The sequence below is a fragment of the Molossus molossus genome, unplaced genomic scaffold (assembly GCF_014108415.1).
Source record: "Molossus molossus isolate mMolMol1 unplaced genomic scaffold, mMolMol1.p scaffold_m16_p_13, whole genome shotgun sequence".
Classification (NCBI taxonomy): domain Eukaryota; kingdom Metazoa; phylum Chordata; class Mammalia; order Chiroptera; family Molossidae; genus Molossus; species Molossus molossus.
In genome coordinates, this window is record NW_023425348.1 from 9,950,082 (window position 1) to 9,964,317 (window position 14,236).

General features: G+C 48.4%; 1 protein-coding gene across 1 annotated transcript in view; it reads right to left on the bottom strand.

Moving 5' to 3' along the window:
• Positions 1-7,654: 7,654 nt before the first annotated feature.
• Positions 7,655-14,236, bottom strand: part of BUD13 (BUD13 homolog) — a 36,033-nt gene continuing 29,451 nt past the window's right edge. The window contains exon 10 of the mRNA XM_036257899.1: positions 7,655-8,020. Coding sequence (XP_036113792.1) covers positions 7,927-8,020 — 94 coding nt within the window. The 3' untranslated portion in view covers positions 7,655-7,926. The remainder of the gene's footprint in view (positions 8,021-14,236) is intronic.

Genomic DNA, 14,236 nt, shown 5'->3' on the forward strand with positions numbered 1-14,236 from the left:
AGATGAAGGTGCCAGCAGACTGAGTGTCATGACGCCGGCTTCCTGGCTCCGAAGGCCAGCTTCTAGCTGTGTCCTCACCGGCAGAAAGAGCAAGAGGGCTCCCTGGTCTCTTCTACAGGTCACTGACCCCGTTCATCACCCCCTCCCCTGCCCGCAGGTCCTAATGACCTCCCAGTAGTATCACACTGGGGGCTGGATTTCAACACACAGATGTTGAGGGGATACCACATTCCATCCAAAACAGCCTCTTAAAGCGAGCTGTTCCTATGACACTGTGCCCCATAAAAATGAAGTCAGAACCTGCACCCCTAAGGGAACAATACCCAGCTGTGTTTGATGGAGGTGTGACAGTGGACTAGGGGTGACTCCTCACTGCCACCTCTGGCCAAGGGAAGCGCTAGCTTAAACAATCTACTTACAGAAGCATAAACTCAAGAGTAAGGGCTAGTGTCTAGAGCCTATATTCTCTGAACTTCAAAAAAAATTTTTTTTCCTTTATTGATTTCAGAGAGAGGAAAGGAGAGGGAGAGAGAGGGAGAAATACTGATGAGAGAGAACATGGACTGGCCACCTCCTGCACGCCCCCCACTGGGGATCGGGCCCACAACCTGGGCATGTGCCCTGACCAGGAACCGAACCAGCGACCTCTTGGTGCAGGGTCGACGATCAACCACTGAGCCACACCTGCCGGACTGAAGACTTTTTTAAAATATGTTTTTATTTTGCAAAAATTCTGATATTCACAGAGTTGTGAAGCGTCTCATTACCCTTCCTCCAAACTGCTCTGCTAACTTCTCACAGGACTAGGGCACACTTGCGGACTTCTCACAGAACTGGGGCACACTTGCGGACTTCTCACAGGACTGGGGCACACTTGCGGACTTCTCACAGGACTGGGGCACACCTGTGGACTTCTCACAGGACTAGGGTACACTTGCGGCAGCTAAAAGACTATCGCCGGTGTGTTTCTACAACCTGAACTCCGGGCTGCTGACCGTGGGTGCTTCTAGTCTACAGCCAGGAGCCAAGGACGACAAGCAGCCCGGAGCCCAGCAGCACACTGGGGTGAGTCCCAGCTCTGCCGCGGGCGAATGCAGAGCCTGAGTTCATCTTCCCGGTTTGTGTCCTCCCCAAAGTGTCTCCAGCACAGATGCTGGTTCCAGACACTAGTCCAGGTTACCCTTCGTCTCTCTGCCCAAGACCCTCACCGACAGCCACTGGCCACGGTTAGGGAAGAGACATCCCTGCCTTGGTGGTGACTCCAGCTGAGGACCTCCAGTGACAGGATAGAGTACCTTTGGGGTTTTCCAATCTCAAAATTATTTCAGAATCCATGAATGTCTCCAGCGGCTGGGGGACGGGCAGCCTGTTTGGGGAACCTGAGCGCATTCCGCAGCAGAGAGGACAGCTGTCCAGCCACACCCGTTCTCGTCTTCCTGGGTGTGCGTGACTTTCTCGGGCTCCCCTGGATTAAGGGGCAGCCACAGAACTAAGCGCAGTCAACAGAAAGTGTGGGCCCCTTCTAGAGCTGGCCGTAACCTCTGCCAGGCTCTCCTCCCAGCTCTGCTCAACGCACTGGCGATGCCCAGGGCGATCCCGGAGGCCGCGTTAACCTGGGAATCAGCCTCGTCCCTAAATGGCCGCACTGAGTAGTTTACTCCCCCCTACCCCTCCCAGCTCGACATGAAACTACCCTGGACATCAGCGAGGAAGGAGGAACACGGTTGTGCTGTGCTGGTAAACCAGTCCATCTGGAGGCTGTCAGAGCAGCCTGGCCCACCTACCAATACGGGTACTAAACGCCAGTTCCACGAGTCCTCTCCCTTAGCACAAGACGAAGACCGCAGGTGCTGAGCCGAGCTGTCACATGCCTGAGTTCAGGACACACTATCACCTTCATCCACAAAGTCCACTCTCTCGTTCCTCTTTCCCTCCGCCATTCCCCATTCCGTTCCTCCCACAGTCCCTAGTTTTATATATATATAAAACTCCTTAAAAATAATGCTGCTCTTCCCGGCCTGTGTGGCTCAGTGGTTGGGTGTCAACCCATGCACCAAGAGGTGGCTGGTTCAATTCCCGGTCAGGGCACATGCCCAGGCTGTGGGTCAAATCTCCAGTGGGGGGCATGCAGGAGGTGGCCAATCGATGTTCTCTCTCATCAATGTTTCTATCTTTCTCTCCCTCTCCATTCCACTCGCTCTAAAAATCAATAAAGAAGAAAGATTAAAGGATGTTCTTTAAAAGTAATAATAATAATAATAATAATAATAATGCTCTCATTATTTACAATAGCTAAGATATAGAAGCAGCCCAAGTGTCCACCAATAGACAAGTGGATAAAAAAGCTGTGGTACAGATACAATGGAATATTACTCAGCCATAAAAAAGAATGAAATCTTACCATTTGCGACAGCACAGATGGACCTAGAGGGTATTATGCTAAGTGAAATAAGCCAGACAGAGAAAGACAAATACCATATGTTTCATTTATATGTGAAATTTAAAGAACAAAGTAAACGAACAAACAGAAAAGAAACAGACTCACAGATAGAGATCAGACTGGCGGTTGCCAGAGGAGTGGGGGCTGGGGGCTGGATGAAAAGGGGAAGGGATTAAGAACTACGAATTGGGCCCTGGCCAGTTTGGCTCAGCGGTTAGAGCGTCGGCCTGCGGTCCGGAGAGACCTGGGTTCAGTTCCCGCTAAGGGCATGTACCTTGGTTGCAGTTTGTCCCCGGCCCTGGTTGGTCGTGCGGGTGGCAGCCACTCGATGTGTCCCTTTCACATCGATGTTTCCCTCTCTCTCTCTTCCTCTCTCTCCCTCCCACTCTGTCTGTACAAAAAATGGAAAAATGTCCTCGGGTGAGGATAAAAAAAAAAAAAAAAAAGAACTACGAATTGGCAGTCACAATACAGTCACGGGGATGTCATGTTCAGCATGGGGAATATGGTCAGTAATACAGTGATACCTCGGTTCTCGAACGCCTCGGTTTTCGACCAAATGGAGATTCGAGAAACTTTTGTCTCGGAATCCGAACAAATATTTGGAACTCGAACTTCCGAGATGAGCCAAGTTGAGCCGAATGGCGTTCATTCGGCCCAGCGCGCCTTGCTTGCGTCATCAGTGTGAGTGCAGAGAGAGAGTCACGCTTTGTGGAGTCCGCTTTCCTATTGGTTTCATTGCTTCGGTTCTCGAACAATTCGGTTCTCGACCGTCCTCCTGGAACGAATTATGTTCGAGAACCGAGGTATCACTATATTGTAATAACTGTCTATAGTGCCAGGGGGGCACTGCAAACACCAGGGGGAGCACTTTGTGAAGTATAGGATTGTCTAACCACTATGCTGTACACCTGAAACTGAGAGAGAATAATATTAAATGTTAAATGTAATTGAAAATTAAATTAAACAAGTGCTGCTCTGTGTGTTTAATTTACTTAGCTGATATTTGCTGTAAATGTCATTGTTCCTTATTTTCCTCACCTGGAGTCTATCATGTCACTAAATCCCTAACTGTTGCATCTGACTGCTTTTTAGAATATTCCATCATAAGCATGCACCACATTTTATTCACCATTTCCTGTAGGGACAGCTAAGTTGCTTCCAACGTCTTGCTGCCGAAACGATACTAAATAAACATCCTTTTATATATCTCCTGGTGAATCTGCATACTCCTCGAAGGATCTAGCCAGGGTGGAACTGGTATGAGGTAAGGTATGTACATATTTAATGCATTCATTATCTACTGCTGTGTAACAAATTATTTCAAATTAGCCTCACACACATAGAATGAGAGAAAGTATTTACTGTACACCACATATCTGGTAACCTAGAATATATAAAGAACTCTACATAAGTGTATGTCAAATAACCCAGTTAAGGAATAGGCAGCCCTGGCCGGTGTGGGTCAGTGGTACGAGTGTTGGCCCTCGCACCAAAAGGTCATGGGTTTGATTCCTGCTCAAGGGCACATACCTGGGTTGCAGGTCAATCCCCAGCCCAGGTGGAGGAACACGTGGGAGGCAATCAATTGATGTCTCTCTCTCACATCAATGTTTCTTTCTCTTTGTATTTCTCCCTCCCTTCCTCCCTCCCTCTCCCTTCCACTTTCTTTAAAAATCAATGGAAAAAATATGCTCAGGTGAGGATTAACAACAATAAAAATAAGGGCAAAGGATTTGAATAAACATTTCTGTAGAGAAAATACATAAAGCCCTGGCCAGTTTGGCTCAGCGGTTAGAGCACTGGCCCGCGGACCAAAGAGTCACGGGTTCGATTCGGTCAAGGGCACGTACCTTGGTTGCAGTTCAGTTTCTGGCTGCCGTGTGGGAGGCAACCAATTGATGTGTGTCTGTCACACGTCAATGTTTCTCTCTCTCCCTCCCACTCTATCTGAAGATAAAAATGGGGAAAAAATATCCTCGGGTGAGGATTAAAGACAAAAATTAGTCATAATTTTGTATGACCACAGTCAGTAGTGAAATGCAAATAAAACCACAGTGAGACGCCAGTCCACTCCACCATGACGGCTCCAGTCAGCAAGGCCGTGAGGAACCGAACTCGCAGACACCGGTTTGGAAGTTGGGTGGTCCCGCAAACAGTTAAGTATAGAGTCACCGTATGACCCAGAAGCAATTCTACTCCAAGAAAAATGAAAACTTGTCCGTGCAAAAACTTGTCCGTAAATGCTCCTAGCAGCATTATTCACAACAGTCAAAAAGCGGAACCAGCCCTGGCCAGTTTGGCTCAGCGGTTAGAGCATCAGCCTGCGGTCCTGAGAGACCCGGGTTCGGTTCCCGCTAAGGGCATGTACCTTGGTTGCAGTTTGTCCCCGGCCCTGGTCGGTCGTGCGGGTGGCAGCCACTCGATGTGTCCCTTTCACATCGATGTTTCTCTCTCTCTCTCTCTCTCTTCCTCCCACTCTACCTGAACAAAAAATGTCCTCGGGTGAGGATAAAAAAAACAAAAACAAAAACAAAAAAACAAAAAAAAAAAGCGGAACCAACTCAAATGTCCACCAGCTGACGCACGAGTGAAAGGTGGTCTATCCAGACAAGGGAATGTTATCCAGCCACAAAAAGGAAGGAAGTACTGATACATACACAACATGGGCCAACCTTGAAAGGAGCCGGACACAGAAGGCTACATAGTATATGAGTCCCATTCCCACATGACATGAAGTGTCTGCAATAGGTAGATCTACACAGAGAGGAACTTAGAGGTTGCCTAGGACTAGGGGACGGGGACAGGGGACGAGTGACCGCTAATGGACACAGTTTCTTGTACCCACGGGGTAAACAAAATGTTTTAAAATTGTGGTGATGGTGGCACAACTCTGTGATCCCTCAAGACCACGGAACTGTACACGTTAAATGGGCAAAATGTATAATATATGAATTCTACCTCAATAAAGCGGTTTTAACAAAATAACCCTGTAACCCCAGTTCCTTTGGGTTAAGAATTTGAAACTGGTGATTCTGACTGTGGTCACACTGTTGACCAGGGCCATGCACATTTTTTAAAACATGTTTATATTGCCTTTTTTTTTTTTTTTTTGGAGAGGAAAGGAGACGGGGGGAGAGAGAGGGAAACACTGATGTGAGAAACATCAATCAGCTGCCTCCCGCACACACCCCAACCGGGGACTGAACCTGGGCATGTGCCCTGACCAGGGATCGAACTGGCACCTCTAGGTGTACGGGATGGCACTCAACCAGCTGGCCCACACTGGCCAGGGCTTCTTTTCTTTTAAATTATTTTTATTAATTTGTTTCTGTTACAGATGGCTCTCCCTTCCCCCCACCGACACCGCTGCTCTCTTTCAAGGCTTGAACGAAGCTGGAAGACCCACTCACTCCCGCGGAGCTCACCTGAATGGCTGGTAGCCCGGCGCTCTCTGTGGCCACAGGCCTGTTCTCCACACGGGCTTCTCCAGAGGCTGCGTGCGTGTCCTCAAGGCAGAGGTGCCAATGTCTGCTATGACTCAGGCTCGGAAGTCGCACGCTGCCCATACATCCCAGCAGTCACACACCCCTGCAGGGACCACACAGGGCTGGGATAGCAGGGGTCAGGGGTCATTGGGGCCACCCTGGAAGCTGGCTATGAACACTTAATCGGGAAGACAATGACAATGACAATTCAGTGACACGTGATATGTGCCAGGCACTGTTCTAAGCTGACAATAAACCTATGAGTTAAGTACTGGTGTCCCCATTTCACAGACGATGACACTAACGCACAGAGAAAGTGAGTGGCTTATCAAGGCCATGCACTCCGTGAGCCACAGCTGGGATTCTGACTCGGGCAGTAGAGCGCCAAAGCACATTCTTAAAAACGACGCAGTGCTGCTCTGCCAGCTTGGCTCGCGCTCAGAGCGTGGGCCCTTGGATCGGAAGGTCGATTCCAGTGAGGGGCACGCGTACCTGAGCTGCAGGTTCGCTCTCTGGCTCTGGTCGGGGTCATGTGGGAAGCAACCAATCAACGTGTCTCTCTCACATCAATTTTCTCTCTCTCTCTCTCGCCTTCCTTCCCTCCCTTCCACTCTGTCTAAAAACCAATGGAAAGGTATCCTTGAGTGAGGATAAAAAACAAGCAAAAAAACTAAGCAGCACCGCACCCACAATCAGTTCATCCGATGGGGTGCTGCCGCTTGTTCTCCAGAACAAATACTTTCTTCTAAACTATACCCATCTGTAGCCTTGCCTATAGGATACTTCGTTGACTAGAAATCTTTCATTATGAAGCAGTCAAAGCATCAAATCTTATGGATAGTGCTTTGGGGATCTTACCAAATCTATCCTCACCCCAAGGTCACAAAGACATCCTGTTTTTTCTTACTGGCTTTAGCATTTTGCCTTTCATTTAGGTCTTCAATCACTGTGGTATGTCTTTGTTTTATGTTTTGAGATAGGGATCCAACTACATCTGCGTCCATATAACAAGCCAGTTTCTGAGCATCACCCCACCTCCCCTCCTCTCGTGACACCGCCTGCACCAGGCCTCTGAGTAGCCATGTCTGCGCCTCGTCCCGCTCAGCACGGACTCTCGCTCTGAGAGGGCTCCGTCGCTGTGAAAGCTTCTGCGGGCACAGGAGTGCCCGTCTGCAGGGGATGCACGCCAGCGCCCAGCACACCACGCTCTTCTGCACACGCGTGCACACCCTCCTCGCAAAGCGAGCATGCGCAGCTGCTCTGGCAGCATCACTGCTCGTGCTTCGGGGCCACGAGCAGCCGGAAGTGCGGCTCGAACAGAAGCACTGCGCCCGCGGTCGGCCCGCCGGCTGACACGGCTGCTGCGGGCCGCTGGGCGGCTCCCGGACACACCACGGAGACGCCGGACCAAGGGACTCAGACCCTGGGCGAGGACTGAGACAGCAAGATTTCATCATGCTACTCGAAACAATGGGTAATTTGAAACTTGTTGTTTCTGGAATGTTCCATTTAATATTTCCAGACATGTCTGACCCCGTGTAACTGAAACCACAGAAAGCGAAACCCCAGATAAGAGCGGTTTTAGACAACGATGCTGCTTTTCTACATTAATCCACCCATCACCTCCATGATCCCTGGGGGTTCAATATATTAGCCTTTATTCTTCCCAAAACAGAATACCCAGTTCAGAAAGTGTTTTTAAAAAAATAAATGTATATTTATTAAAAAACCTAACCGAAAACAAACCCTGGGCACTGGGAAGCCATGCTTCTCCGGAAGCCAGCGAATCACCAGCGTCCGCGCAGCTGGGGAACCGCAGGGCCTCGGTCCTGACGTCGGGTCTCGAACACTCTTCTTCTCAAATGCTAGTGGTCAGAACTAACATCAAAGAGTTGCTGGTGTGTGTGGGCCCTGATTATCAGCACAGACAGCTGTCACAGCTGGACACCTGACTGCCCTCTGTCCTCTACCACAACCCACAGCACCCCACCGGGACAGTTACATGTCCTCCACACTCCACTTGTAGGCGAGCTCCTCCACCGCCTTCTTGCTGGCGATCCTGGAGAAGCGCTTCTGTTCAAACCCATTGGACCTGCAATCGAGAGACACCGATCAGCCAGAACCCTGAACTGGACATTTATTTTTGGGAAAAGAGAAGAGTTCACACTAATAAGGAATAAGGCACGCGAAATATTTAAGGCATATGCGATAGAATCTAGAAGACTAAACATATAATTCGTCCTCTTAGTGGTCCTTGTCCAGACTCTGCCCAGTCTTCGCCAACTGCCTCAGACACATCACCTGCCTCTGGAGGCCCAGCTCACGCTCCGCTGACATCTACATCTTGCACCCTGCTCGTCCGGTGCACCAGCAGCAGCACCAGCAGCAGCACCAGCAGCACCAGTGCCAGCGCCAGCACCAGCGCCAGCACCAGCGAGCCCTCACACTGGGTGCTGCGCCAGGAGGGCAAGCGCGGTGCAGCGCCTGTCCTGGCGAACTCATGGGAGGCCAGCATTTTGACAAGTGATCAAACGAAAGCATCAGCGACGGTGAAAGCATGTACTGGGCATCACAGACACAGAATGGAGAGCTCAGCTAGCTCGGGAGGGCAGAGTAGTCAGGAGAGGCTTCCGGAGGTGGTCCCTGAGCTAAGTCTAAAAGGCAGAACTGACCAGAGGGCTGGAGGCAGGGAGAGCAGAAGGGTTGCGACGGCATCTCCGGAGGGAGGACAGCATGAGCACCAAGGGCAGAGCACAAACATGAGAAACAGCCTGCTGCCTGCAGGGAGCAAAGGCAAACTGGTATGGCTGGAGCCCCAAGGACAACACAGGGAAGAGCGCAAGGCAAAGGCAGAAAGGTAGGTGGAGGCAAAACCACAGTGAGCTTTGGAGGCCACAGTAACAGCTCAGGTCTCACCCAGCAGGAGAGATTTAAAGCAGCAGCACAAGCTGCATGTCGGAACGCTCAGAGGGAGCTCAGGCAGGAAAGTTTCGGCAGTGGTAGAGACAACAGACGGTGAGAGCAATGACAAGGGAGAGGGAGAGAGAAGACACAGTAGGACTTGGTGACTGGTTAGGTACATGAGAGCAAGGAAGGCAGAGGTAAGTGCTAACCCCAGGGTAACAGTGTTAGTGAGTAGGTGAGGAGGCAGGATTCGGCCAGGAGAGCACAGGAAGTGAGAACAGCTAAGGGCATGGGTGCAGCCCTGAGGCGCGTTTAAGGGGTGCACAGAAGAAACAATGTGGGACAGGGGTCATAAAAGCAGCACAGGAGTTTCGGGCAGTGAGCGTCAGCTCCCTTCTAACATTATGCACCCCTCCGTCTTCTTTCTTTTTAAATGTTTGTATTGATTTTAGAGAGAAGGGAAAGGAGAGGAAGAGAGAGAGAGAAACATCAACTGGACGCTCCCTGCACGCCTCCCACTGAAGATGGAGCCGACCACCGCCCGGCGCGCACCCTGACCGGGCAGGAGCCAGCAGCCTCTCAGTGACAGGGTGACACTCAACCAACTGAGCCGCACCAGCCAGGGCCAGAGCCCTGAATTTTGATGCCGCTTCGGGGACAGAGGCTGATGCCTTAGGCCACATGAGAGGAGCGGTGGGCTCCGGTCCCAGCACAGGCGTGGGCACACTGACGTACTCGCAGAGAGCAATTCTAAGTGTGGATGACATGTAGAAATGCAAGTGCTGGAAGTATGTGAAGGCATGGGAGTGACCCGCAGCAGGCAGAGTCGGGGTGAAGGCTGTGTGAAGAGACTCGGGGGTCTGCCAGCGGCACTTCCGAACCTGCACAGCCCATACAGGCCTCAGGTGTCAGTGCGACGTGGGCTGCAGCTAGAATCCTGAAGGGGGCGCTGCAAAAGGGATGCACCCTGAAATCTACATGTAAACTGCCCCCAATTCCTTGGCTAGCTCCTTAACTGTGTTTGTACAGGAAAGCCCACTGGACCAATGAAAAACCAGCAGCTAGAAATTAAAAGAACTGAGCAGAAATTTTAGCTGCTGCCCACTACAAAGGAGACCCAGTTTGGAGTTCAAAACAGCCACGTTAACTGTTAGAATACAAATCAACACACTTCAGCCAGCTGGTGTGGCTCAGTGGATTGAGCGCCGCCCTATGGAACTGAGAGGTCCCGGTTCGATCCCCGGTCAGGGCACATGCCCGGGTTGCATATAGATGTTTCTCTCTCACGTCAATGTTTCTATCTCTCCCTCCCTTCCTCTCTCTCTAAAAAAAAAAAAAATTCAATAAAAACATATTTTAAAAAAATCAACACACTTCAGGAAATATAAAAAACTGAGTCTCTACAATGTATTATTCATAAGGTCCAGCATGTTACAGAAAATGGGAGTCTTCCGGACAAGGTGGCGGCGTAGGTAAACGCAGTACTCAAATTCTCCCACAACCACATCAAAATTACAATGAAACCCCAGAACCACACCATTCACAAATGCTGGGAAGCTGGCTAAATGGAAGTCCTGCGATGAGGTAATTGAAGCAGCAGCCGCATCGAGATGGTAGGAGGCGCAGAGAAAATCAGAAGGGATAGCGCCGTGGCAGGGGTCCCCTTGAGGAGCCAGGGAGCCCAGCCCCACACAGACTCCCAGCCCAGGGCTCAGTGCCAGGAAGAGAATCCCCATAACTTCTGGCTGTAAAAACCAGCAGGGACTGAGGCTGAGGGATACTGAGGCTGCAGGAGTCCCAGGTAATTCCTGTTAAAGGGCCCGCGCACGGACTCACTCGGACTCACTCCCTCTGACATTCAGCACTGGGGCAGTAGCTTGAAAGGCACCAGGGACTCAACTGTCCAGCATCAGGGCACGAGCTGGAGGGGCAGCTTTCTCCCAGACAGAGGTGCTGCCGGAGGCCATTGTTCCTCTACTGAGCCCCCTAGGGCTCACAGGTCGGCACCATGTCTGAGTCTCACACTGTTTGCCCCTGGTGAATCCCTGAGGCCTCATCGTACCCAACTGTCAGGCCCAACCGAGCTGTTTCTGATGTCTTTCCCATAGGAACGACCTTTAGATTTTCCTAAAACCTCTTAAATAAGCAGCATCTGGCCTTAGCGAGCCCCACACCTCTTGCTAAGTGGCTCCAGGCTTGGCACTAGCAGCAGCCAGCATTGGTTCATAGCATGGCTTTGCCTGGGCATTTCCAAGCCAGCACAAGTAGCAGTCATCTGCAGATACTTTGTAGCTCATGCTGGGTGGCCCCGGACAGAACACAGGCAATGGCTGACCCTGGCCTGCACTTCCCAGAAGGCCCCACAGCCAGCCCACCCAGTGGACAGCTTCAGACCACGTCGAAGCCATCACCATCCAACTACTTCCACAAGTGACACACTCAAGGGGTTGACTCAGCAGGCATCAGAGTGCCACTGAAGTAAGTCCTGATCTGTGGAGTGGGCCCCTACACAGCTGATCCTCCGCGATGGTCAGAGGTCACTGGTCATAGCCAGTCCTTGCAGCTGATCAGCCTGGGGGCAAATCCCTCCCACTGACGTGCCAACAGAAATCAAGGCTCAACTACAAGAGGAGAGTGTACCCAGCTTGGGTGATTGAGGAGGTTGTGCCCCTGGACCCTACAGAACACCTACTACATGAGGCCACTCTACCACGCCTGGGAGATGTAACAGCTCTACCTAATACATAGAAAAACAAGGAGGAAGCCAAAATGAGGAGACAAAGAAACATGTCCCAATTGAAAAAAACAGAACAAAACACCAGGAAAAACAAACACCTAAGCAAAATGGAGACAAGCAATCTACTAGATGCAGAATTCAATACACAGGCTATAAGGATGCTCAAGGAACTTACTGAGGACCTCAGCAGCATAAAAAAGGACCAGTCAGAAATGAAGGATGCACTAACTGAAATGAAGAATAATGTACAGGGAATTAACAGTAGAGTAGATGAAGCTGAGACTCAAATCAGCAATCTGGAATATGGGGAAGCAAAAAATACCCACTAAGAACAGCAAAAAAAAAAAGAATCACATAAAATGAGGATAGTGTAAGGAGCCTCTGGGACAACTTCAAGCATAACTATATTTGCATCATGGGGGTGCTGGAAGGAGAACAGAGAGAGTAAGAAATTGAAAACTTATCTGAAAAAATGATGACAAAAAACTTCCCTAACTTGGTTAAGAAAATAGACATTCAAGTCTAGGAAGCGCAGAGAGTCCCAAACAAGATGAACCCAAAGAGGCCCACACCAAAACACATCACAATTAAAATGCAAAAGTTTAAAGACAGAGAGAATCTTAGAAGCAGCAAGAGAAAAGCAGTTAGTTACCTACAAGGGAGTTCCAATAAGACTGTCAGCCGACTTCTCAACAGAAACTTTGCAGGCCAGAGGGACTGGCAAGAAATATTCAAAGTGATGAAAAGCAAGGACCTACAACCAAGATTACTATACCCAGCAAAGCTATCATTTAGAATCAAAGGACAGATAAAAGAACTTCCCAGACAAGAAAAAGCTAAAGGAGTTCATCACCACCAAACCAATATTATATGAAATGTTAAAGGGTGTTCTTTGAGAAGAAGAGGAGAAAAAGAAAAAAAATATGAACAATAAATACTTATCAATCAACAACTGAATCTAAAAAACAAAATAAATGAACAAGCAGAACAGAAACCGACTCACAGAGAACATTTTGATGATTATCAGATAGAAGGGGGTTTGGGAGAATGGAGAAAAAGGTGAAGGGATTAAGAAGTACAAATTGGTAGTTACAGAATAATCAAGGGGATGTAAAGTACAGCACAGGAAATACAACCAATAATAGTCTGATAAGTATGTATGGTGTCAAATGGGTGCAAGATTTATTGGGATGATCACTTACTAAGTTATGTAATGTCTAATCACTGGAGTGTACACCTAAAACTAATAATGTATGCCAACTGTAATTGAAACATAAAAATAATTTTAAAATGAGGGGGAAAATGAAAAGTAAACAATAATTTAAAAAGAATAAAAAAAAATTACAAAGAAACAGAAAATGTGATCAAACGCAAGAAGAAGCTATTAACAGAAACCACTCTTGAGGTGAACCAACTTTGAAATTAGCAGACAGGACTTCAAAGCACGGGTTTAGCCTAGCTGGTGTGGTTCAGTGTTAGAGTGTGGACCCCTGCACCAAGAGGTCACCAGTTCAATCCCCTGTCAGGGCACATGCCCAGGTTGTGGGCCAAATCCCCAGTGGGGGGCATGCAGGAGGCAGGCAGTCAATGTTCTCTCTCATCAAGGTTTCTATCTCTCCCCTTCTCCCTTCCTCTCTCTCTAAAATCAAGAAAACAAAAAAAATTTTAAAGCTCTAATTTATAAATATTCTTAAGAGAAAAATGTCTCATAATGAATGAACAGATGGGAAATCTCAGCAGAAAAAATATGAACTGTCAAATGGAAATTCTAGAGTTGAAAATACAATGATCTAGCTTAAATGAAAAATTCATTATATGGACCTAATAGACTGGAGATGGCAGATGAAAAGTCAAAGAACTTGAAAACAGATCAACAGAAATTGTCCCATCTTAAGAATAGAGAAAAATGAACAAGACTTTAGAGACTTGTAGGAGAATATCAGTGGTAGAAAATAGTGTAATTGGAGGAGAAGAAAGAATAGTTCAAAAAATAGTAGTAATTGAAGAAAAAATAGCCAAATTTCTCCCAAGAATGATAAACATAAACTCATAGATTCAGAAAGCTCAATAAACCCAAAGCAGGATAAACACAAAGAAAATCACACCTAGGTACATCATTGTCAAACTGCTGAAAACCAAAGACAAGAAGAAAATTTTGAAAACTGCCAGAGGGGGGGGAAAAAATTACAATATGTGTGTGTATGTTGGGGAAGGGGAGGGGGCAGGCCGTGTTTAATAATAAAAGAACTGAGGACTGAGGGTTGACTTCTAATCAGAAACAATGGAGGACAGAAAATGATGAAACATCTTTAAGGGGCTCACAAAACTGTCAGAACTCTCATCAACCAGACTTCTATGTATGAGATTGCAAACTCAGAAGTTCCCCAGGTGAAATCTGAAATTGAACTCTGTATGCAGAGGGCAAAAAGAGACCAAAGAAAGAGGCAGACCATTCCAGACTGGAGTTTTAATAAGCAAAGGAACCTATATATAAGGCTTCTCTCAGGCACCTGGCCCACCAGAATCTTCACAGTTCACACAGAGGCTTTGACTTTCTATCACATACTCAGTCCAGATGGTTTCGACACCTTACTCTCTGAAAACTACACCCCTGAGTTGACTGCTGGTCTGGGAATAGTGACACACACCCCACAGACAGAATGAGAA